The 24554-nt window shown below is 55.4% G+C and overlaps 3 protein-coding genes across 3 annotated transcripts; 1 reads left to right on the top strand and 2 right to left on the bottom strand.

Annotated features, from left to right (window-relative positions):
- Nucleotides 1-9101: 9101 nt before the first annotated feature.
- Nucleotides 9102-10934, bottom strand: GALR3 (galanin receptor 3). The gene is made up of 2 exons (XM_074168881.1): nt 10585-10934; nt 9102-9987 (listed from the first exon to the last, which is right to left on the bottom strand). Exons 1-2 carry the CDS (start codon nt 10932-10934, stop codon nt 9102-9104), a joined length of 1236 nt encoding a protein of 411 aa, XP_074024982.1.
- A 2533-nt stretch (nt 10935-13467) lies between these two features.
- LOC141462451 (noggin-like) lies at nt 13468-14283 on the top strand. Its single transcript, XM_074144270.1, has one exon. The coding sequence runs from the start codon at nt 13468-13470 to the stop codon at nt 14281-14283; it is 816 nt and encodes a 271-aa protein (XP_074000371.1).
- A 2720-nt stretch (nt 14284-17003) lies between these two features.
- Nucleotides 17004-23026, bottom strand: GCAT (glycine C-acetyltransferase). Its single transcript, XM_074167937.1, has 9 exons — nt 22814-23026; nt 22579-22709; nt 21850-21951; nt 21175-21321; nt 20719-20873; nt 18881-18963; nt 18334-18505; nt 17816-17937; nt 17004-17362 (listed from the first exon to the last, which is right to left on the bottom strand). The coding sequence occupies exons 1-9, from the start codon at nt 23019-23021 to the stop codon at nt 17211-17213; spliced, it is 1272 nt and encodes a 423-aa protein (XP_074024038.1). The 5' UTR covers nt 23022-23026; the 3' UTR covers nt 17004-17210.
- Nucleotides 23027-24554: the final 1528 nt, after the last annotated feature.

The following is a 24554-nucleotide window of genomic DNA, read 5'->3' as shown; positions in this document are numbered from 1 at the left end:
GACTTTGGTGTTTTCTATTACTGACGGTCTTGGACAGGAGGTCCATTTGCAATAGTAGGTGGTGTGTAGTCAGCCGTATTATTGGGCTGGGATGGAGGTGGATTTACGTATGCCTCAGCAGCACCAAACCCAGAGCTGACCCATAACTGTCTTTCTTGCTTGTTATGGAGAAGTGCTGCTTCAGGACCTTCGGTGCAGCCTGAGGAACGAGTTATGACCTCTGCTGGGAGCCTGAAGTGATGCAGCTGTGAAGGATGCAGGGAATTGTCCCTGCTAATTTCTTGCTTCTGCACCACTGTGGTTAGTAACGAAGATGTAGATGGCTTTGTTTGGGAGCAGGGATCCATAAAATCTTGTTGGTAGGGTGTAAATATCAGCAGGGTGTCAATAACATGCCCAGCAGCAATCTGAGTTCCCACCTGCATACCAGACGGTGTGCTGGTAGTGATACCTATCCCACAGCTTGCGAATCGCCAGTTTGGAAGTGCCCGTTCTTAGGATTCAGCTTAACCATGCAACAGCCACAGTTTTGGAGCATTCTTCAGAGACCTTCAGGTCAGCACATTCTCTAATATCTGGCCTCTTGTACAGGAAAAGGGTAAGTGGACCTCCACGTTCAAAGCTGAGATACCAGCTTTTAGGCATGGCTTTTAGATGGATTCACTGGTGGAGTGCTGGAGGCCATGGCTGGGACTAACTGTCTTGTGGTTTGGCTGGAGCTGTCACTGTGAATACTGATACTTCGTTAAGATGTGCTGGATGGGAAGGATACCGAGGGGGTGGGAGACGGTCTGACCTTTTTTGTATTTCGAACTTCAATAAAACCCTGTCAGCCTTTTCAGACTGCTCAGCCAAGTTCTTTCTTTTTTTTTTCAGAGCAGCTCATTCCTCTTTCTTCACGTATGTTCCAGGCCCCGGGCACAGCGCTGGACTGGGTAACTGCTACTCTGATACCCAGCACTGAAATTAGAAGCGACAACACGATGTTGTTTAAATTCAGACACCAGGCTGTTTGCAGATGGAAGTACACACAGTTGCTGACTCACCTTCTGATCTTGACTCCCACAGCCAAGAAATCCAAACTTTCAATCTAGTTAGTTACTGTGAAACCGTACAAATAGAGGGAAGAGAATCCCCATGGGATTGATTCAGGCTGGAAGATGGGATGTTTTGCAAAGAGGAGAAGCAGCCTTGCCCAACCTGCGCTCCTGTGTAAGTGTGGAGTTGGTGGGGAGAAGGCAGCTGAACTCGTGCCTTGCCCCGTGCCAGGTAAATGGCTGGAAGAGACAGCAGACAGATGAGGGGCTGGAGAGAAACATCTGGGCAGGGCAGGGCATTTTCAGGATGGTCCCTGTGTGAGGAGCAAGTGTCCTTCATATTTAGTCTTTACTTGTTTCTTCACAGCCTAGTCTTGGTGTCCACATACATCCATCTCTCAATGCTTCTGCACTCAACAGCCTTGTTGCTGAGGAGACCATTAAGATGCTCAAAGAGCAGGTGCCTTAAATGCTCTTTATCGCTGCAGTTACCTTAGCTGCTGATGTTGTCCAGCTTGGAAGCTTGCCTCAAAACCAGGAATGCATCTAGCTGGGACTCAGACCCAAGCTTTAAGCCTGAGCGCGCGTGATGATGTTATCCACAGCTCTCCAGGTCTTTGTTTTGCCCGGTGCTGAAATTTTTCATAACTGCTCCTGAGCGTAGGCTGGGAGGGGAAAGGTGGGGGTGCTGCAGCAACTTGCTGCTTTTGCAGCTCTGCTCCCTCCGTGGGAGGTGAGGCAGCGCTGGCAGCCCCCTGGAGACCCGCACGATGAGCTGAAGGCAAATAAAATGAGCAGGCTTACAGGAAGTTTTGCCGCTGCTTTAGCGGTAACGCCAGGTAAGAAAGAGAAAAGGGGGATCTGGTTTTCAGGGGGAGAAAAAAGCAGCGTGGAGGAATCACTGCAGTGAGTTCTGCTTTCCTGCCTCAGGGCCGAAGCGCTGGGCTGCTGAGAGCCACGTCACGTGTCTGGCACTGGACTGAGAAAAGTTCTAGGTTTCTTTGTGTCAGCTGTCGGTGCCAAAGCCTTGACTACCCTACCATGCTCAGCAGCTGTATCTCAAAAGAGATTTGGGTGCTGGGGAGAGGGAAAGAAGGAAAGAAAAGGTTCCAGGGGAGGAGGAGAATGTGGCTTTACCCTGTGCCAAGAGCTGTTCACTGCCACTGCTTGCTTTTTCTCCTGCTCCTGGCCTAGAGTCTTTGGCGTCTCCCAGCAGCTTTTCCCCCTGCCCTTGCATCCCAGGCCACAGATTTCCCTGCATGACCCATAGGTGTGAGGCTGGTGGCAGCTTTTCTGCCTATTCCAGAGGTGTCTGCTGCAATAACAGAGAATGGAGACAAGAGCACGTTTCCCTCTGCTATTTATTTTGCCATTAAACTCAATCCAACCTCCTCATTTCCCTTGTGCTACACGATCAAACACACCTCCCAGGTCGCTTTCCCAAGCAGTGGTGCGTCCTGCTCCTCGGGGCCATGACGTCAACCAGGACTTGACCCGGGGTCCTGCTTCCTCCATTTGCTTGGCCTTCAAATACGCTCCATTTCCCCTCCTCGATTCAGAGCACGGCTCTGCGGTGATGTGCTGAATTGAATCCTCAGCCGCTGAACCCAGCAGCAGCCTCCCTGGCTCTGCAGCCACTGCTATGCTGCAAGACGCCACCAAAACCAGCCAGGGTTGAGGATCTGGCTCATCCAAGAAGGACTGAAAATCTGCTTGTGTCTCACCGAGGACCCACAGCAGAAGCAACAGGCCCCGAAAAAAGCCTCCCAACAAGGCTGCGTGGATGCTGTTAAGCAAAAAGCCTTTCTCTGAAGCGGCCACTCGCCCATGCAAGCCAATGCGAAGCGCACGCTGCAGTATGTGCAAACATCAAGGATCTGTTCCACTCTTCAGCAGCTGAAATAATTAAACTCCAGGGTATTGAGCCAGCGTCTGAAACTCCATTACTTCCTCCACGTTTGCCTTTCTAGCAGACTCCAGATCCATCATTGTAATTATCTGCGCTGCTAAAGAAGCCCCATGAAGTATCTCTGGCAAACCTCCCACCTTTTCATCTGCCTCCTCCGCTCATTCCAAGAGCAAGACAGATCTCGTCCATTGTGGAAAGATACTTGAGGAAAAATGCTTTCCTCGTGCACTGTGCCTGGCCAGTGTGTGGGAGGGCAGCTTGGGGCCCACAGGGTGACTAGTTGGAAGAGCCAGCAGTTTTGATTAGAAAGCTGATACAGGAAATACGGCAGATAGCATTCTTCTGGGCTTTTCTGAAAGCTCTGAGAGGGGAAGAGAGCGCGTGGCTGTTAGAAGAATTAAAATAATCAGCTGGTACCCTGCTGAGGCTGGCCATGGATTAGGAACCAGCATCTAAACCCAAAAGCAAATAAGCAGAATTCCCTTTAGCTAATAGTGCTTTGTGCTCTAACCACCCCTGTCACGCCATTACCTCTCTGGCCTTGCCACGAGGTGCATTTGCGGTTCTGTCTGGGCTGTTTGCAGAGTGTCTGTACAAGGTCCTGTTCCCAGGAGCACAAGGGCAGCACTTGAGTCCCTCTTGCCCTGCCAGGGCATTGGGAGACGTCCTTGTAAGAGCTTACCCTGGGCTTCTGCCTCCCCCAGCCCCGTGTGTCTGCAGGGAGGGGAAACCCCCACCAGCACTGCCAGATTTGCACAGGAACTTCTTGGTACCTGGGTCTGACACCTCCCAGCAGCACCAGGCTCATGGCATGCGTGCTGGGGAGATGCCTAGCTGCCAGAACTGGCACACAATGGGCAGGACTGAGTTGCTCTGCAGAAAGTAACTATGCCTGGCTTGCAGGGGAGCTGATGCTGGCCACTAGCTGCAAAGCCCTGACTTGCCCTCGCCTCTCCTGACCCTTGTGCCCGCTCCCGGTGCGGCTGCGCTCAGCCGGTGTGGCAAACTGGCCTCTGCAGGGTTAAAGCCAAGCACGTCAGCCCGAGTGATGACAAGTAGAAAAGAAAATACAAAGCAAGAAGTCATTAGTTAAGGCAAGAAGCTGGGAGCGGAGACTGCAGAATGCAAATCAGTCTGGAGAGGAGGCTGCGTGGAAAACAGCAATCAAGCTCCTTCAGCTTTAATTAAACTCTGCTCCTTATCAAGGACATGACACCTTCACCTCTACTTTCAAGCTGTGAAACCAGTTGGAGTGTGTACGCTGTTACTGGGCAGACAGGAATTCCCTTCTGGCTCCAGAGCAACTCCAAGCCAGGCTCAGCAGCTGCCTTTTCCGCTCATGTGTTCCCCAAAACTGGGGCTTAGCACCAGGCAGAGCTTAGGGATGGGAGCCGCGGCTCGCAGATGCTTGCCGTGACAAATGCGCCTTCTCCCCCAGGTTCTCCCCCTGTCTTCTCTGTCCTGTTTCATTTAGGCTTCACCCCAATGTGCAGCAGTCAGTCCTGACGTGATCCACTCCCTTTGCAAGCTGGGACCAGGTGGAGCAAGATCAGGGGCGAGCAACAGCCTGACCACAAGCGGGCAAGAACAGGCAGCATCCGGCTGTGCTGTACCACCGCTCCTGACCGCCATTCCCTTCTTCCTCCGATGCTTTGGGCTGTGAAGTGGGGCCTCACCCCCAGAAACAATGCAGATGATAGATAGATAGATACTCGGAGGCTGCTTGTGGCCACACGAGCTGGCCACCAGCCATAGCATCGCATGCAAAGGGCGGCTGCAGGATGGGAAGGTAGGCAAAACACACTGGGCACATTGCCGAAAGGCATCGGCTGCAGAGGAAGGGAGCCGGAGGAATCAGAAACAGGGATGGGAGACAAGGGAGGATCAAGGTGCAGGGAGCAACATCAAGCACTCGGGTGGAAAAAGAAAAATAATTCCCAGCACAGCTTTTCAGCTGGTCTCTGCACAGGGAAAGAGGTGTCCTCGGAGCCGAGCTCTAGCAAGGCGTGCAACAGCTTCAGCGAGGGTTAGAAATACCACATCGCCTGGGAATTTTAAGAGCGGGCGGGACAAAGCAATAAGGGAAGATTTACGCAAGCAGAAGCAGGGGATGGAAAGAAGAGAAATAATGGGGGGGCTCGTGGCTCTGCTCACGCACACCACAGCTCTGCAAGCCCCTTGCTGTCTGATGTCCCCCATCCCTGCTGTACAACACCTACAGCGCTGAGAGTGTTGAAGGACAAGGGTGGGGCCAAAGCTCCTTTGCTTTGGATGCAGCCCCCAGCTGCCTTGCCGAGGTCCCACCGTGCATGGGGACAGCAAGGACACTGGTGGCTTCCACAGCCCCTGTGGGGCTCAGGACACCACGAATGGGGCTGTGCGGTCTCCAACAACTTCATGTTTGCCACAGGCTCATATTGGCAAGCATCTCCTGACAATCAGGGGACTGGCAGTAAATGGCTCCTCTCTGCTGGCTGGAGGTCCCCCATGTTAGCTCCCTCGCGGTTTTAATTAGCTAGAAAGTGAGCAGTGTGGTCCCTGCAAATTTCCAGGTTACAGAGTCTACCAAAGCACCCAGTCCTTGCGTCTCTGCCTGGAAAGTCAGCCTGTTGGGGTTTGCCCGGAGGGGTATCTCCATGTGCATGCTGGCTGTGGGCAGCGGAGCAGGGGAAAGCAAACTGCCATGAAAAGAGAACTGTCTGCCTCGTTAAGGGCAAGCGCGTTCACTCTGAAACCTACTGCTGCCATGATGATCTGGAACTGTTTCCCAGCTTTATCACAGAAGTCTGGAGTGTCCCACAATGTCACCGCTTTCACTAAACACTTTCTGCCGAGCTTCACCTTTCTCATCTGCTCTTAGGGAATTATGGGTGAAGATCTGCTTCGCGTTAAGAGTTACACACTCAGGAGCCACGCAGCACTAATTAAATGCTGTATGTAATTAAAAAAAAAAAAAACAAAGAGGGCTGTTGCAATCATGTAAAGTTTACTGTAAATATTGAGCTGGGATGGTGGCAGGTCTAATTTGTGGCAGAGGTGTCCCAGGCCTGGCTGCAGGATTAAAGAGGAAGTCGCTGAGGAACTCTGTGGGGCTTGAGCTCAGTTTAACAGGTCTGAATGAGTGAGCTCACTTCTTTTGCTCCCAACAGAAAACAACCTCAGTGGGGATAAGGCCTGGGCCTGATGATCCTGGCCTCTCCTGGAGGAAAGCAAAGCCCCTGGGATGTGGTCCGGAAGTGTGATGCTAATGGACATTTCTCCCTTGCCTCTCACCATGGAAGGAAGTCCTTCCACAGGCTGGTCTCTTTCCCTTCCTTAGGCCTTGCCTGGTCAGTAAAAGGAGTCCCTTTCTCCCCCCTTCCAGTCTCTCAGGTGACTTGTCTTTGTCCCCTTCCTAGGCCTTCTTTCCTGGGTTTGTCCTACAGCACCACCAAAAGCTCCCAAGCCATGGGACTGATGCTCAGGGGCTATGCCGGTGCTGGCAAAGGAAGCAGGATCTGTCCCGCTTGCACTCACAAGCCAGGTGGCACCACAGAGTTTGTGACCCCCCAAGGCAAAGCTGTCTTGTCCCAAAGAGGATGGCCTCAGGCCGCTGTGATTACCTGTGGCTCAGGGACTTGACACACACTGGGGAAGCCGAGTACCCTGCTCAGTCCCTCTCCCCTCATGTCAGGACTATGTGACAAAACCAGAGCTGTGTGAAGTCAGCCATGTGCCCAGGCCTAGCTCTGCCAGGCACCGGGGCAAATCACGGCATTGCAGCAATGCAAGCCCCACCAGCTCCCTCCCTCCCTCCCATGCATGCTAGACCGATCAAAGACCTTGCTTGGATGATGTTTTTCTGGGCTTTCCGGCAGCCTGATGATGCAGAAAAATGGTGGAGAAGGCTGCCATGGGGCTGGGGTCCAATGTGGCCGAGTGATGCTCACCCCAGCTCTGGAGCAGTGTGACATCGCTGGGTGGGGGAGAAGGTGAGAAGGCTCCTGCAAAAACACGGGTGCTCTGCCACCACATTGCTTCCCACCTCCCTCGTGCCCCCTCATCTACCCTTCAGCCCTCTGCTTCTAACCCCTCACTTTGCACTGCTTTCTCACCGCTGCTATCTGTTCCTGTGGATGGCTCCCACCCAGCCCCACTCATTTATCATTTAAATTGCCCCCTTCACCTGTCCTCTCGCCATCCCTCCTTTACCCTCTCTCTGCTTCTGTCTCCCTCTCCCACAGCTTTCTCTTGGACACCAGCAGTGCAGGCTCCACCTTAAAAACCTCAGCTTTGCTTCTTCCGCGCACTTCTGCAGTGTCTGCAAAATCAAATAAAACAAATGACCCCCTGCTAGTGACTTGTGAGCACCAGGCTGTGGTCAGATGGCTCACACAGCCTCCACCGCCTCCAGCCCAAGCTGCCGAGCCCCGTGCCGGGCAGAGATTGTATCCAGCACACAGCAAACACAGCAGGTGAAGGAAATGACTGGGGTTTATTCAGGTCAAGCAGGGGAGAAATTCCAGCACCTTCTGGTGATTGTGATTTTTGTCCCACCATGCCATCCCCGCAGTGCTTCCCGTCCTTCCCATGGTCAGGCCAGGGGGGATGGTTGGTCCTGCTGCGAAGTGTCATTGAGTTGTTGCCCCAGCCAGAGGCTCCTCCACAGCTGCTGGGGGCAGCAGGGGACGGAGCAGGGGAAAATTTTGCTCTGAGGCAGACGTGGATCCCCCAGCAGTGGCCGTCTTAGAAGATGTCCCAACCCACTGAGCGGTGGTGGCCTCACACTCTTCTAGAAACCCTATCCATTGGGTAGAAAGGGACACTGAGGAGATAGGATTGAACTAAGTGCACATGGGTCTGCTTCTTTCTACGCCTCACCACAACTGTCACCTGGCTCCACAGCTCATGTTGCAGCTTAGCTACTTTCTTCTGCTCTGGTGACAGACATCAATTCACTCACAATCATCACCATCACGTGGAAAACACTGCCTGGCCATGTCAGCAAATGACACACATAAGGCTAATATCAATGAATAATGTCACCGCTCAGAGAGCAACAGGTCCTTCAGCAGCAAAAGGAAGGAATGAAACTCCACGTAGCAAGGAAAGATCAAAGAGGAGGCAGCAAACCCTCAGGAGCTTGCAAAACACAAACAGAAAGTAAGCAGAGGGGTGAATCAGGTGGAACAACACCACGGTGGAATGACAAGGTACTGGGTTTGTTTAGGAAGAACTGGGGATGGCTATAAGGAAATATTTCTGAACCACAAGTGGCATTAGGAAGTGGGTCAGTGTCCTGCAGGATCTGCTTGCAAGAGCTCAAGCCAGGTGAGATAGAGGTCTCGGAAACATCGTCCAGAGAGTAATTCTGGTGGGTCAGAGTCGAGGGAAGAGACTGGACAGGCAACCCTTTCCTCCTTGAACTGCAGAGATGCTACAGATGCAGAGGGAAGGCATGCAGAGGTATCGGCACACAAGGCTTCCCTTTCCTCACTTGCTGTGGCATAAATCACTTGAGTGTGACTAGTGACTGCCACAGAGTTTGCATCATTGAGCTGTTGGCACAGAGGGCTGACTTCCTTGTGCATGAGACAGTGTGGCAAAGGCCCTCTGATCTGGATACAGGGGCTAGGGAAAGGGATGGTGGTCGACTAGGTCTACCCTTGGACCACAGGAGAAGGACATGTGGGCAAGGAACAGTGTTTTATGGGTTGGGGCTGGGCACAGTTCCCCAGCCCTGCCAGGGAGAGAGGTCCCCATGCACTCTCTCCACACTTCCCACCCATGCTCTAATGCACCCTTAGTAGCCTGGATCTCCTACCAAGATGTTTCCATTTTGGTTGCCTCCCTCTTAGACTTCTAAGGTGCTGCACAAAATTAGCAAGTTAGGAAGCAGGGAAATGGAGGCCTCAAAACCTGTTGCAGGAATGCCACCAAGGTCACATGGCATCACATTAACATGTCCCTCCACTCTGCATTTCTATGGGTGGATTGTGCCATTCTCATATGTATACAGTGGGCCAGGGAATGAAGGTGAGTGGGGACAATGACAACCATTGCCACAGGCGGTTTGGGTGGCTCTGCTGTGTCCATTCCCCTCAGTCCCATATTATTCTGCCCATTGGGAATGGAGTGGTTACTCACAGGCTGGAAAACAGGCTCCTTCACTTGGCTCATCTGTAATGAACAGTCAGAAACTCCTCAGTTCCTCTTGTAGAGGTCATGGCCAGGGGATGGCCAGCTGTTGCCAAACTTTCCTTCTCCAGTAGCTCCTTCTGCACAGAGACTATGGCATCTTGTAGCTGGTGAGTCTGTGCTCTGGCATCACGACTGGCACCTTCAGGGTCCCTCTTCCTCGTGTTCTCCTCTGGGACCTGGTTCACCTCAGTCTTGCCTCCATAGAAACTTCTGGTGCTGTTGGTGAAACCTTTGCCCACATGGACCATGTGGACTTTCTTTCCAACTCTCTTCTTCTTCCTGGTCTTGTTCTGGAAGAAGATGCAAGTGAAGACCTGCTTGAAACGCTTGCGGAAATGCTTGGAGATGAGGGCGTAGACGATGGGGTTGAGGCAGGAGTTGGCATACGAAAGGCAGTGGGAAGCCAGGCGGCAAGCGTAAGTGGCTCGGTTGAAGGGGAAGTGGCCAAACCAGAAGCACAGGATGACCAGGTGGTGGGGCAGCCAGCAGAGGCAGAACAGGATGGCCACAGCCACGATCATCTTGGTGACCTTACACTTGGCCTTCCGGGACTCCGAGATCCTTTCTATGGGGTCTATAGAGGTCCACAGGAACTTGATGGTCCTGGCGTATGCCAGGCTCACCACAGTCACAGGCAGGAGGTATCCAAAGACAAACGTGAGGATGTCCAGAATCTTTCGGCGCTGGTTCTCCCAGACGGGGACGCAGATGGGCACCCTGTGGTAATGGACAATCTGGTAGTAACTGAGGTAAGGCCCTGCGAAGAGCAGCGACAGTGACCAGATTGCTACAATGGCCACTCCTGCATTTCGGGAAGTGCGGAGATCCCGGGACTTCAGCGGATAGCGAATGGCCAGGTACCTGGTGGAAAGGTGAAGGAGGAGGAGAGACGAAACACAACATGGGTGAGATGAGATATCTCTCCTACCCTGTGGAGCTCCCATCTGTGCACCCCTGCCCATGCAGCCATCCATCCCTCCCTCTCCTCAACTCTTGGGAGGGAGGGTTACAATGAATTCACACAGAGATCAGGGTGATCCCAACAGTGGGTCTGGGATCTCCATCACCCATGATGCTGACTAGCTTGGGAAGGGCAAGCAGTGTTCCTCTTGAACCAGGAAAGAGAAGGACAGAAGCAGGACCCAGAGGGCTTTCTCTTTCTCCTCTGGTGCGTTGCTGCCCTGGGGCTCGGTTTTGCATGGTGGACACCAAGCCTCAGCATATGCCTGCACTCCTTCTTTCCAAGTGAAGGATGAGTAACCAGGCTGAGAGCTTGGCTTGGTGCTGGGAGAGGGCACAGTGAGATGGGGAGGCTGGCTTTGCTGGCCCTGCTTCTGGGGAGACCCTACCTGCTTCTTACAGGACCTTTATCAGGATAAAGACTCCCCACCCCTTAGCTCAAGGGTAGCAAACACGTTGTCCCTGAGCTGAGAGACTCACAGGGGAGGGGACACTTGCCTGTCAATGGAGACAGCAGCCAGGGTGAAGCTGCTGGCATACATGGTGAGGTAGATCAGGAAATGCACAGCCTTGCAGGCAAAGGCCCCAAATAGCCACCCATCCAGGGTGTAAATGGTGGCCTGGAAGGGGACGCAGCAGATGATGAAGCACAGGTCGGCCATGGCCAGGTTAAGGATGAAAAGGTTGGTGGTATTGTACTTGATTTGTCTGTTCCGCAGCAGCACGGCCAGCACCAGCCCATTCCCCACAGTGCCCAGGAGGAAGATGAGGGAGAAGATGACGGGCACGATAATCCCTGCGGCTCGCAGCTCCGGGCTGTTAGAGGACGTGTTCCAGCCTCCCGGCATCTCCCCATCTGACTGTGGGGACCTGCGAGGGAAGAAAGGGAGACACAGCACCTGTGCAGGGCTGTAGGTAAGCGGGTGCTGCTTGGTGTTGACCACTGGGGCCACCAGAGCTCCCACCCTAAGGTGCTTGATCCCTGCCTTTGTCTGACACCCACGTTTCTCCCAGAGACATCAGTCCCAACCAGCTGGTTAAATGATGACATCAAGATCCTCATGACATCGCTGGCGAGAATGCTGTTCGGATCAGTCAGCCCACATCTGCCAGGCTCGAGTGGAGATGAAGCCCCCTTCTCCTGCCTGCATTCATGTCCCCAACACGGCACCTCCTGTGCTCCCAGCCCCCTGAAAACCCCCCCTGCCCTGCCGCCTGCCCTCCCCTACATTCCTCCTACAGTCCCAAAGCCGCTAAACCTCTTGGGATTGCTTGCTTCAGCAAGTCTAAATCCTGGCTGGTGTTCAACAGGGCTCGGCCGAGAGGCCATGGGGAGGGGGGCTCCTGTCCAGGGCTGCGCTACCTCCAGGAGCAGAGACCCTGATGCCTGGATGGCACCCCACAGCAGCAGCACCCCACCACACTCCCACCCCAAGGGAGCGCCTTAAACTGGGACCACCTCCACCCCGGAGCTGGCTGGCCCTTGCTCCCTTTGCAGTAGTTTTGCTTCACAGACAAGAGGTGACTTGGGGCAGCTCTTCTTGATGCTGAGAGGCTGGTCACGGGCTGGACGGTGGTGGCTAGGAGAAGATGGGGGGAGACCTTGGAGCTGCCTGAAACACAACACGATGGTCATTGTGAAGGACTGTAATTATTACCGCAGCTCGAGGTATTGCGATTTGTGGCAAAAACTTCCTTCAGCCCTCAGTAACAATGCGCTCAGGCAGGGAGCACCAACAGCCTATCTCCTAATGAGCCTTTTCAGTGTTGTGCTATCATTAGAACAAATTGTCCTTCGCTGAGCAGCAACCAAGATGGAAAGACTCTGTTATCTAGCAACTGTTGACATGCAATTAACTCCTATTTTTTTGGGTCATGCAAGCTCCTTTGCCACACGGTTCCCCATCCCTCGGCTCACTCCACTTCTTCCCAGCAGTCTTTCTGTATCGCACTGAAAGGTTGTCCCTGCCTCCCTGGCTCTGTGGTCCCCTCTGTCCTACTGGTAACTATCTGGCTCCTCCATCCTGGCCCCGTGGGATCTCCTCGCTTGAGCAGAGGACTCCAGTTGCCCTCTGGACACACACTGACATGTAGGCAGTGTGGCATCTCTGGGCACTGTGTCCCTGCGTTGTGTCCCTGCTCAGGGAGCCTGAGGCCATCCCTTGCTTGGGAAGCCGGCACTCACCTCTGTGAGGAAGGGCCTGCAGCTTCACCGCGCTTGATGGAAGGTCGGCCACTGAAGAGTTTGTCCGGGCAGCGGCAGCACTGTCACCCCTGCCCGGTGCTCCGCTGCCAACCCCTGCTCACTGCCAGCTCTGCTCTCTCTTCTGTCTCCCACACTCGTCTCTCTCCTTCTGGAGCTCCTCTCCTCTCTCTCTGTCTCCCCCTTTTCCCTCCCTCTGCTCTAGCTGTTGATCCATTGATCTCTGGTTTTTTTTTCCCCTCTCTCTGAGGTTGGGTTTGGAGTTAACTCCTCTCTGCCCAGCCTTCCTGCGGACTGAGACATTCCCCACTCCAGTGAGGAGAGGGCAGCCAAAAAAGTCTGTGCTCGCCGGGGGGAGGATGGAAGGGGACAGGGTCCCACGGACCCTGGCAGGCCCTGCAGGCACCCCTCGATGCGGTGTTCAGGATGTGTTGCCCAGCACAGCTGGGGAACATGAATATTCCACCACAGCGAGCCTGGACCCTGCCTCATCCTTGCAATATGGGTCTAAACCCTAGCAATTAATTGCTATTACTAGCTGTTATTAATTCATTGTTAGTAGCACGGCACAGAGAAGATCGAGTCTCTCCCACAATGTCTGACCCAGGGAAGAAGGGGAAAGCAGGTTTTGATTTCCATCCAGCCTGGGTCTGCCCTCCACCAGCACCGTCAGGACACTGCAGTGTGAGAAGGGAGGACAAGCCACCCAGGGAGGCCATCTCCAGAAGTTCAGCTCCCTCACTGCTGCTCAGGACAGCACGTGTGGTGGCTGACATGCTGAGAGGCAACAGTGACGCACACAGCCCTCCTGTCCTGCCACCCTGTCACCGTGTCCACCCCCAAGATGGGACCTGTCCCCTGTGGGCTTCCAGGTGCACTGAGGCCGAGTGCAGCTAGACTCGAAGGCCACCAGCTTCTCTCTTCGCTGGGAAGGTCCTGGATGTCTCTTCCAACGATGGAGCAGAATGTGGAGGAGGAGGCACCAGCCCCTTCACCTCCATGGAAACCCCGATGTCCCCGTCGGCGGCACCCCTTGGCCTGGCGGGAGGGACGGTGCGTCCTCCCCTCCCCGCCTGCCCCTCGGGCGGGAGGGAGCGGGGTGTCCCAGCCGGCTATCAGCCGCGGTATCCAGGGAAAAGGGGAAGGCCGTGCCTGGGGACGCGGCGATAGCCCGGGGGATGCGGCCGAGCCAGAGCCCGCAGTGCCGCTTCGCCATGGAGGGACCCCGCCGTGCCTGCCTCCTCCTCCTCTTCCTCCTCCTCCTCTGCCTGCTCCCGCCACCGGGCACCCCGGGCCCGCCGCCGCCGGAGGAGTCCCGGGAACCGCCGCCGCCGCCGCCCTCCAGCACCGCTGACCCCGCCGCCCACCTGCTTCGCGGCCGCCCCTCGGCCCCGGTGCGGCCCTACAGCCTCTCCCTCTCCCCCGAGGACTACCGCTACTCCCCCAAACCCCGGCACCTCCGGCCCGGGCGGCTGCGGCGGCTGCTGGGCTCGGCCTTCGACCCCTTCTGGATGGCGACCGAGGAGCCCCGCGGCCGCAACGGCAGCGCCCCCGAGGAGGGGAACCCGGAGTCCCTGAGCCGGGACCTGGCGGAGGGGGCCGGGCGGTACCGCCGCAAGCTGTGGCGGGAGGCGGAGGGGCTGGAGCTGCCCGCCCTGCTGCCCCCCGGCCCGGGGCTGCCCCCCGAGCTGCCGGGGCTGCTGGCCCGCCGCCTGCGGCAGTGGCTGGTGGAGCGGGCCGCCTGTCGCCTCACCTCCGCCTGGGTCGACCTGGGACCCGTCTTCTGGCCCCGCTGGGTGCGCCACACAGCCTGCGACACCGGACCCCCCGGCTGCTCCTGGCCCCCCGGCATGACCTGCCGCCCCGCGCAGCTCACCCACATCAAGCTGCTGGCCTGGCACTGCTGGGCGTCCCGGGCCCCTGGACCCCCGCACTGCGCCTGGAGGCAGATCCCCTACCCCGTCGTGGCCGCCTGCAAGTGCTCCTGCCGCTGAGGGGTCCCATGGAGGGACCCCCCGCCTGGCGCCTGTTCCTGCAGCTAAACTGGCCGAAGAAGCGAGCGGCCACCTGGAGGCACCCCCGGGGCCGGGGTGTCAGTGGGGGGGGGTCCCAACTGGAGAAATAAACCACCAGAAGGAAGCGGGGAGCGGCTGCTGGCATTGCTGTTTCTTGTCAAAGTCCCTGGGTAGTGCTGGGGGGGGGACACGGCTACTTCGTCCCTCGCCTGCCAGTGCTGGAAGGTTGCACCGGTGGGGGCTCTTGGGTGGCACTTATCTCCAGAGAAGGACGTGAGATGGGAAAATCACAACACCCGACGGCTGGTTCAAACCCCATTTGCATTGGCCCCACAATCCCGGGGTATCCCTGTGGGCAGAGAGAAAGGACAGAGGGATGCCAGCTAGGAAGGGTCAGGGGGAGGTGGGTCACACAGCAGTGTGGAGAGGGGCTGGAGGGCCTCAGTGAGAAGGGGGACGGGTTTGGGGCTGTGAGGGGATAGCCCGGTGAGGATTATTCGGCCAGGCGGGTGGAGGAAGTTGTGGGGGCAGTGGGCACTCAGGGCTGGAAGCATCTGTGGGGGTGGGTATCTATGGAAACAGGATGGGACAGGACATTTCCCTACTTGGAGGTACAACAGGAGAGATACAGGGCTCCGACACCTACCCTACATGGGGGAGAGGGTAGTAGCCAGGGACTGAGGAGACCCGGCAGATCAGCATAGGGATCTGGGGTGGGTCAGTGTGCCTGGGGTGGGAATTGCAACCTCAGAAAGTGGCATCTCCCTCTACATCCTACCCAGCAAAAAGCCCTCTGCTTTTTGGACTAAAAGCTGCAAAGAGCTGCGGATCAGACCTAGCTCAGGAAGCCTTGAAGAAATAAAAGAGCTGGAGGCTTTGCCTGGGAATGCAATATTAACACAGCGCCTGCCGTCAATGGGCGCTGCATTATTCATTTCCAGAGTGCCATCGCCTGACCCTCCTGCCTTCCCCGGGCTCCGGCACTCACCGTACCGCCGTGCAAACCGCAGTCTGCTGCAGAGCTTGGCCTTGAAGCAGGCGGAGAGGCAGCCGGAGCCAGGGGTCAGCTGCCGAGGGGCCTGGGAGAGATGGAGGGGAAAGGGAGGTCAGGGTGCCTGGGGAAGAGAGGAGGAGGAGGAGGAGAAGCGGGGGGAGCACGTCTGTGCATGCAAGAGCAAGCATGTGCATCGCAGGGGAGGGAGGCTGCTGCTGTTCTTGCTTGCGGCTGAGCAGCAAGATGTCTGTATGACTGAGGAAGGATTTGAAAGCTGGAGCAGGGTTAAACTGCTTGGGCTGCCTGCCCTGGGCACAGCAGAGACAGAGATACAGGTGTGCAATGGAGGTGGGCAAGTAGGGGGGAGCAAGGGGTGTAGGAGCATCAGGTTCCAACTGCAGTGATTCAGTGGAGGGACCCAAACCCCCTGTACAAGGTCCCGTCTAGCTGAAGCTTCATCTCCTCCAGGTTGCAAGAGGGGCCTGAGTGCAGCCCCCTGCCCTTTCCCCATTACATTCCCCATTCCCAAAATACGGCCTGTTGGTAAGGAGGGAGGGTTTGCGGCACCATGAGGGCCTGGCCCCACACAGAGGGAACTCCCTATCATACTTTATCAGCGGGCTGAGCTCAGGTCCCCGTGGAGGTGGAAAATCAAATAAAATTGGCACACAGTTACACTACCAGATGCTCTGACAAGGTCTTGCAGCAGCCCCATGGAAAATAAATTTCTCCTCCACCCTCTGTAGCACGGAGAGCACTGCAGCCCTGGATTAACTTCTGTATTCCCCAGCAGCTGGCTCTGGTTCAGGTCAGACGCGTTACTGCCCTCGTTACTGCCTAACAGCAGGTAGCGCTTTCGGAGCAGGTCTTTGCTCTGGCACCCAAGCCCAGCACAGGCGCATTTCGTCTGGAGTCTGTCCGTCCTGGCTGCAGGCAGCTGGTACTCAGTTCAGCACGTGGGCAGGTGGCAGGAGACACATGATGTCTCATTTTGAGCAGAACTGATGCAAACAAAGCAATCCTGAGAGATGCTCAGGACCCACTTGTTCCTGCTTAAGCGCTAAATCGCTACCCCAGCACGGCTTGGAGGAACAAATCCAGAGATCCCAGCCTGCTGTGTGTTCTCTGCTGTGTGAAAATTGCAGCTGATGGAGGAAAATTACAGGTTTCTGTCACCTGCTCTGCCCTCGTCCTCAGCCCCAGGCAGAGGCAGGTTACTGGCCTCTGCCCCTGAGCTTGCCCACTGCCCGATGGCTTTTCTGGGGCAAAATGCAGCTTACAGGGCAAATCTGGGAGTGCCACAGGGATAGGCAAAGCCTTAGAACTGGCCCTGGTGACCAAGCAAGCCTCACACCCAACACCCCAGGATGGGAATGGGAAAAAAGAGGACTGGAGCTTTGGCCAGCTCACGCCCTCCTTCCCAAACCAGCTGCTGGTGGCACAGGTTGCCAAGGGCTTGGGAACCCCCCCTGCCTTGGTGGGGAATTACAGCAGGCAGATCTGCCGGGTGATGCTCCTGTACCCACAGGAGAGGTGGAGGAAGCAGGCAACCTGAGGCATACCAGCAAGGAGACAGCAGGAGCTGCGGCACTTCAGAGCCCAGACTGAAGCTTCAGGGAAGACACAGCAGAGTGGCCAGTCACAGCAAGAGAGGATGGAGGATAGGCTGCAGCTCCAGGATGAACAGATAAGAGCTGGACAAATACCCACTGCACTGCAGAACACCTTTAATGACACAAGAGCTGGTTGCCAGCACCACTGCCAGCATGCGGCAACAGCCACAGCCTCCCACAGGCTGTGATGTCTCGAGGACCTGTCCTGCTTTCGGCAGCGTGCTGCTCAAGCCTCTTCCCCCGGCACAGGCACTTGGTCATGGGCAAGGAGGGTGCCAGAGGAGGTTTTTGCTTGCCCCTCAAGGCAGCGCTCCGTGTTTCCGTCCCACCTCGGTGAAGGCTTCAACGCAGCGGTCGATGTCCTCGTCACTGTGCACAGCCGAGATCTGGACCCGAATGCGGGCCTTTCCCTTGGGGACCACGGGGTAACTGAAGCCAATGACATAAATGCCTGGGGAGGAAACACATAGAGAGTCAGAGCTGGCTTGGGGGGGTGGGGGAAAGGAGACTGAGGTGGTACTGAGTGACAGAAAGGCTTTTGGATCCTCCCTCCCCTCTCAATAACCATTTCCAGGCTTCATGATTTTCAAGCAGCATCTGCTCCCGAGCATGGAAATGAGGGTTAGGACTAGTGATGCAAAGGTGATGGGGCTAGTGATGGGGATGCAGTCCAGCATGGCAGGGCAAGAGGGCTAATGTAAACCCACTCCCACCCCCCAGAGGGAAAGGAGGTGAAGCCAGCAACATCTGTGGGAGACCACAAGGAAACCTGCAGCTGGAGAGTACAGAAAAGAAAAATTTCACACAGGAACATCCTCTGGAGGAGGGATGGTGGTGGCACCACCACCAGCTGTCCCTTCCCTCAAGGCATGTGTCTGCATCCAGAGTTCCCTCCCCGTTTCACCTCTGTTCAGCATGTCCTCAGCCATCACTGCAGCCAGCCGAGCATCCCCGAGCATCACAGGACAGATGGGGTGGTCCTTCCCCGAGATGGTGAAGCCAGCTGCTGTCATTTTGCTTCTGAACCTGGTGGAGAGAACAAGAGGCTGAGTAAAAACTTCATCACCCCTGTCCTTGGGGACCGCTGCCTTCCTTTCCCCTGGGAGGCCCTGCATCTCCTGTGCAGGGAAGGGATATCTCTTTTTTGTGTGATCTGTTGCCATTTCCTGCTCAGTGGCAGAGGAACTGCAGCTGCTTGAGGGGCAGATTTGTCCCAGCTTGCAGAGCATCCAGCTGTGACACATCTGCCTGCACATCTGTCTGACACACAGAGGCACATCCTGTGATTTCCCCTGAGCCTTCCCCAGCCATGACTTGCAAATTGCCTTCACAGCTGTCACCAGGGAGGTGAATAAACACACACGGACAACTCATTCCCAACGAATCTCTCCCCCTGTTCCCACCCCAATATGACCCCCTCACCGTTGGGTCTTGGCAGCCATGGACTGTGCAATGGCATTGCTCTCCATGAGGAGGTCCAGGGCTTTGGACGCACAGCCCACCACGGCAGGGGGCAGGCTGTTGGAGAAGAGGTACGGGCGGGAACGCTGGCGGAGCAAATCGATGAGGGGTTTGGGGCCGGTCGTGTACCCGCCTGCAGATGGAGGACAGAGAAATGGACAAGGCACCCCAGGGTGACCTGTTCAGAGGGGAGCCCCTTGATAAAGCCAACCTGTCACCTACAGCAGGAATTTGATTACAAACTAAGCCTAAAAATCACAGCTCGTGCCTTTTACCAAGAGTTTCCACCTTGACCCCAAAGGCAAATGCATAGGGAAGATGACAGGCAAAAGGAACACATGGCAGGACCTCCCTCAACCCTGTGACTCAGGGTCCCAAACTGAGCCACATGCCACCAGAAGACAACATGCATTTGTTGCTCTGTCATTAGACAGAGGAAGGAAACATCAAAGTGATGCTGAGGAGCTCTTTAGAGCATGGAGGTCCTTCAACAGGGAAATGCCTTCACCTGCAGCTCCTCCAAGAGCTTTTCCCAGGGTGGAGTTGATGATGGTGACTTTGTCCATCACTCCCAGGAGCTCATCTGTACCCCTGTAGAAAAAGGAATATCATGTTATCAGCTGCGCCAACACGCACCAGGGAAGCCACTCTACACCTGATGTCTGAAGGGAAAAAAAGCCCCACCAGGTCTCTGATGTCCTCTCTTCTGGTAAAGGAGGAACACCCCCCTGTGCTAGTTCAGCCCCAGTGTAGACCTGTCCTCCTCCTACAGAAAGGCTAAGCTGGGATATCCCAAGGTAAGAGCATGGATTCTTCATTCCTTACAGATGGGAGAGCACTCAAACTTCCCTCACAGAAGCTTAATAGTCCAAACAGAGCACTAGATGTGGACATAGGTCTTGTACATGCCTCAGATATGCCACACCATTAGCATACATCAGGGAAAAGTGGTTGTCTGGCTAGAGCAGCTGATGTCCTCTGAGGTGGGCTGTGCACATCACTCCTGTGCTGCCCTAAGTGCACACAGGCCTAAAGCACCCATGTCAAGGTCTACACTAGTGGAACCAACCAGACGTGGCAAATGTGCTCTGCAGCTTCACATCCACCAGCCCAAAGAGGCAGGACAGGGCATGGCCACCCAGCTGTTGGCTGTCTTGAAACAGTGTTGATGCTGAAAACACAGTGTTGCATCAGATTCGTACTGAAACTATCACAATTCACAAAACGTTCAGTAACTGTTCCCCCTTCCTCAAGTCCTTGTGCACTTAGAGACCTCAGTGCAGTCAAACACTTGTTTTTACAGCTGGTGGGATGACAGAGCCCACTGGGACAGAGAGACAAGGTCTACCTCAACTCACAGGATGGCTACTGTGCCCCAAGGAAGGAAGATTACAAGACAAACAGACCATCCTATGATTTCTTCCTTATGAAGACTTAAATTTGAGAAAGCTCAGTACAGCTACAGGGTGTGGAATATATTAAGGCTCAGCACAACCATCTCTCTTCTTAGTGATGAAATGCCACCAGGAGTGTCATCCCTTCTCTTAAAAGATGCCTCTTGCACCATCATTTTGATCCAGGGTGAAACATTTGCCATGGCCTTGTCGAGAAAAGGAGGCAAGTTCTCTTGCTTAGTTCCCACTTCTCACCCATTTCACAGCTTGATGTGGACTTGCCAGCTTCCCACATGAGATCTGCCTAGAGGAGAGAGCTGGGAGGAAGCTCAGAGAGAAAATTTTGGCTTTTTCAGAGATGGTTTTCTCCTCTTGTCATCTCCTGCACTAACCTTCCATCTGAGAAGGGACCCATTGCTTGTTCCTACAAGTGGTGTCTCACATGGGTCTCTACCTTCCAGTAGAGAGAGAGCAGGAAGGACCATGCAATGGAGCACTTGGTGCTCACATGCCCCCCAAAAAACAAGGACGTGAAGTATCTGTTCTAAGCAAAAACCTGCAGCAAGTGCACTGCTTGGCACCCGGAGGATCTTCAGGGATGGAGGAAAAAGCACTCTGAGGGAAGTAATCAAAGCTAACGCCACGAAACCCCCAAGACCCAAGCATTTGAAAGTGATGGCTGAGAGGAGAAGGATTCAGAAGTCAGGAAGTCCAACTGCTTGCCAGGAAAGGCAGATGAGATGGTCGCACCATCCCTTAAAACATAGAAGTGGCTGTTATGTTGGAATGGGTCACGGCAAAAGTACCTCCTTTCAATCCCCTCAAGTGCCCCAAAGGTGGGATGTGAAAACCTCAAGAAACGGTGGCACCAGTAGTCCCCACACAAAAATATGTTGGTCATCAGCGCCTTTGGCCTTGCTTCAGAGGCAGTCAGGGAGACACAGCTACTCACCGGCCATTGGGTCCCAGGAAGCCTGTGGCATGGCATTCGTCAATGAAGACCAGGGCATTATACTTCTGGGCCAGCTGGCAGATCTCCCTCAGGGGTGCAATGTCACCATCCATGGAGAAGGCACCATCGGTGGCCACCAGCCGCAGACGATGTTTCTGTGGGAGGGAGAGCGGCATCCCCAGCGGTGAAGTTGTCACCCTGAGGAGAGGGGCTGGCAGAGGAGACCGGAACGTAGTCCAACTCCTGTAGGGAGTGAGTATATCTAACCAAGATGAGGGGTTTGCATTGCAACCAGCTGCTTCCCCACCTTGCCTATCCATGCCTACCTGTGCCTATCAGCAAAACGGATGCCTATTGCATGGGAAAAGGCAGAGCTCACGCTTCTAGGCTGGTTACTGCGCAGGTAGCACAGCCAAGCGAGCACCCTCACGTTGGGGCGGGAGCAGACCTCTGTACCTGCGCCTCCTGCAGCTTGGCCTCCAAATCCTGCATGTCCATGTGCTTGTAGCGGTACTTGTTCGCCTTGCACAGGCGGATGCCATCGATGATGGAGGCATGGTTCAACTCATCCGACAGCACTGCATCCTCTGGGGTCAGCAGGGCCTGGCCATGCCAAACAGAAAGGATCATCCTTTGCTCGGGGGTGCCATCTCACTAAGATCTTCCAGCCTCTCTCAGTGCAGAGGACAAGGGTGCGTTTGACTGCAGCTGCCACGTCTCTCCTGGCAACACTAAACTTTCCACTTCCCTTCCCAGCCACCTTATACCTCAGTTTCCTTAGGCCAGGCTCTTGTTTGTGGCTTCCGAGTTCAAAACCTCCCTCCCCTTCCCTAGGAAGCCTGAGGGATCACCCCTTTGTCCTGCTTACGCTCCAAGGGGGAGTACAGACTTCCCAGGAAACAGGAGCCCTTCCCAAAAGCTGGAGCTGGCTGGGAAAGCAGGAGGTGAGGGCTGTTTAAACAGCTCCACGTGGCAACCCCAGTCCGAGGGCACCAAGCCAGGCTTCTCCACCAGCAGTCACTGCCATCTCCTCTGCTGCACAGAGCTCACGCCAGAGACTCTAGAAGGGATGGCAGGCACATTGCCATCACCTCCTTCCTCCATGCACAACACAAGGAAAGCCCTACGAACCTCAAAGATACCAGCGTTGGCATCAAAGCAGCTGGCATAGAGAATGGCATCTTCCCGCTGGTGGAAGCGTGCGATCTTCTCCTCCAGGTCCTTGTGTATGCTCTAAAGAGAGGAAAGGAGAGGAGAGAGCATCACCAGCAGGGCAACACAAGTTCTTGCTTGCCCGCTGATGCTAGACGCCGCCTGCAAGGGCAGAAACAGCCAAGTTTTATCCAGAGAAGGTGTGTGCGCGCATGGGAGAAGTTAGCTGTGTTCAGAAGGTGTTTGCAAACGCAGCCCTAAAATGCGGTTATGGGTTTGGATGCCAAAAGCACAGCAGGGAGACTCCAACCTCCCCACCCACGGGGGAGCAGCTCTGAGTTTTCTCTGCACTTCATCAGCTGGGGCTCTTGAAAGGCCTCCAACGGGGATAAACCCGGGTGGCTTTGACAGAGCCCTTTCAAGCCAGGCTCGCTGTAATTTTGACCCTTAAGTGAGGGAGAAAAGACATTCATTTTCTGAATTTGGAGGGGGGGTGGGGCAGGTTCGTTTCTTTGCTCTCTGAGGGGTTGTAATGGTTTAAATTGGCGTATTTCCAGATCTTTGGCAAGCAGGGTTTTTTTTTGTTTGGTGGTTGTTTTTTTTTTTTTTTTCACCTGGACACATGTACCTTAGCCCTGTGCCCAGAGGGGAGGCTGAGCGGAGCCCTCGAGAAAGGCTACCCTGGGGCAGGGGATGCTGCCCCGGTACCTGGGTACCGCAGATGAAGCGGACGGAGCTGAGCCCGGCGCCAAACTTCTCCAGAGCCTCCACGGCAGCACGGATCACCTCGGGGTGGCTGGAGAGACCCAGGTAGTTGTTGGCGCAGAAGTTGAGGATCCCTGGAAGAGACACAGAGAGAGAGAGAGAGAGAGAGAGAGAAGGGCATGTGTCGCAGCGGGGGAAGAAGCCCAGAGCCCTCTCCCTTTCCCCCCCCGGTACGCACCGGCTCCGCCGCCCGCCAAGCGGAGGTGGGGGCCTTGGCGGGAAGCGATGACCCGCTCGTTTTTCCAAGTGCCGGCCCCACGGATGTCCTCCAGCTCCTTCTCCAGCCGCTGGCGGAGCTGAACCACCGCCGCCGTCCCCGAAGCGGCCCGGGGACCCCCGGCCCCGCCGGACCCCAGCAGCCGCACCGCCGCCACGCCGCGCCACATCCCCGCTGGCCCCGCCCCCGCCGGCGAGTGGGCGGGGCCCCGGCGGCCAATGGCCATTGGCCGCCGAGGCCCCGCCCCCTCGCCGGCGGGGGGCGGGGCGGGGCTAGTGAGGGGCGGGGCTCCGCCATGGTTCCGCCCCCTCCCCGCTCCTGTGGCTTAAAGGGACTCGGGCACCTTTCTCTAGGTGTTGTTCAAGCCTTTCATTTTGGGGGGGAGGGAGCAAGGCTCTGTCCCAAGTTGTTTAGACGCCCCCAAACCAGGTCCCTGGGAGGCATTCGCGGCCAGCCCGTCCAGGGGATTTAGGAACTATCAGGGGGGGTCGTGTAGAATCATGGAATCATAGAGTAGTTTAGGTTGGAAGGGAGCTTTAAAGGTCATCTGGTCCACACCCCCCCACGCACACCCTGCAACGAGCAGGGGCATCTTCGACTGGATAGGTTGCCCAGAGCCCCGTCCAGCCTGACCTTGAATGTTTCCAGGCATGGGGCATCTACCACCTCTCTGGGCAACCTGTTCCAGTGTTTCATCAACTTCATTCTAAAAAATTTCTTCCTTATATCTAGTCTAACTCTCCCCTCTTTTAGTTCAAAACCATTACCCCTCATCCTATTGCTACACTCCCTGATAAAGAGTCTCTCCCCATCTTTTCTGTAGGCCCCCTTTAAGTACTGAAAAGCTGCTATAAGGTCTCCCCAGAGCCTCCTCCAGGCTGAATAACCCCAGCTCTCATACTTGTCCTCATGTTCCAGCCCTCTGATCATTTTTTTGGCCCTCCTCTGGACCCACTCCAACAGGTCCATGTCTTTACTGTGCTGAGGGCTCCAGAGCTGGACGAGTTACTCCAGATGGGGTCTCATCAGAGCAGAAGACCTGTGGGATTTTGGAGCAACAGGCCATCATGGACCTTGAGGATGAAGAATCCCAGGAGCATTAGGTGCCCCCACGTAAGGAATTTGGGGTCCTCTCAGCACAGGTGACTTGGATCCTTGTGTGTAGGTCATTTATGGGTGCTTGCCACAGAGGGTAATGAACCAAGAGTTTATAGGACTTGGGTACATCGAGCTGAAGTGATCCGGAATCCTTTGGTTTGAGAGGTTTAGGACTTACCAGATGAAGGAGATAAGGTACCTTAGCCTAAGGAATTTGAGCACCTTTGGCTGAAGGGGTTTGTGACCCACAGGCCCACTGGGTTTAGACACAAAGAGCCCAGCTGGATCAGGCATCTCCATCCTCCACTATAGCTGATTTGGGATCCTGTGGCCAGAGTGGTTTAGACGCCTCATGTCCAGAAGGATTAGGGCACCAGGCTCTTGAAAAGGATTTAGGGTCTTCAGCCTAGGTGGTCTGGGAGTCTTTTGTCCAAGGCTCTCAGGAAGAAGAGCCCAAAGGGATTAGGTGCCTCCAGGCCAAGGATTTCAGTACTCTGAACTACACAATTTGGGATCCTTGGTTGCTAAAGGGCTCAGGCACCATCTGCTGAAGGGATTTAAGATCATCAGGCCAACGGATCTGGGAGCTGCCATGCGGGAGGGT

Source organism: Numenius arquata, chromosome 2 (genome assembly GCF_964106895.1).
Source record: "Numenius arquata chromosome 2, bNumArq3.hap1.1, whole genome shotgun sequence".
NCBI lineage: Eukaryota > Metazoa > Chordata > Aves > Charadriiformes > Scolopacidae > Numenius > Numenius arquata.
This window is presented reverse-complemented; position numbering and strand designations above follow the sequence as displayed.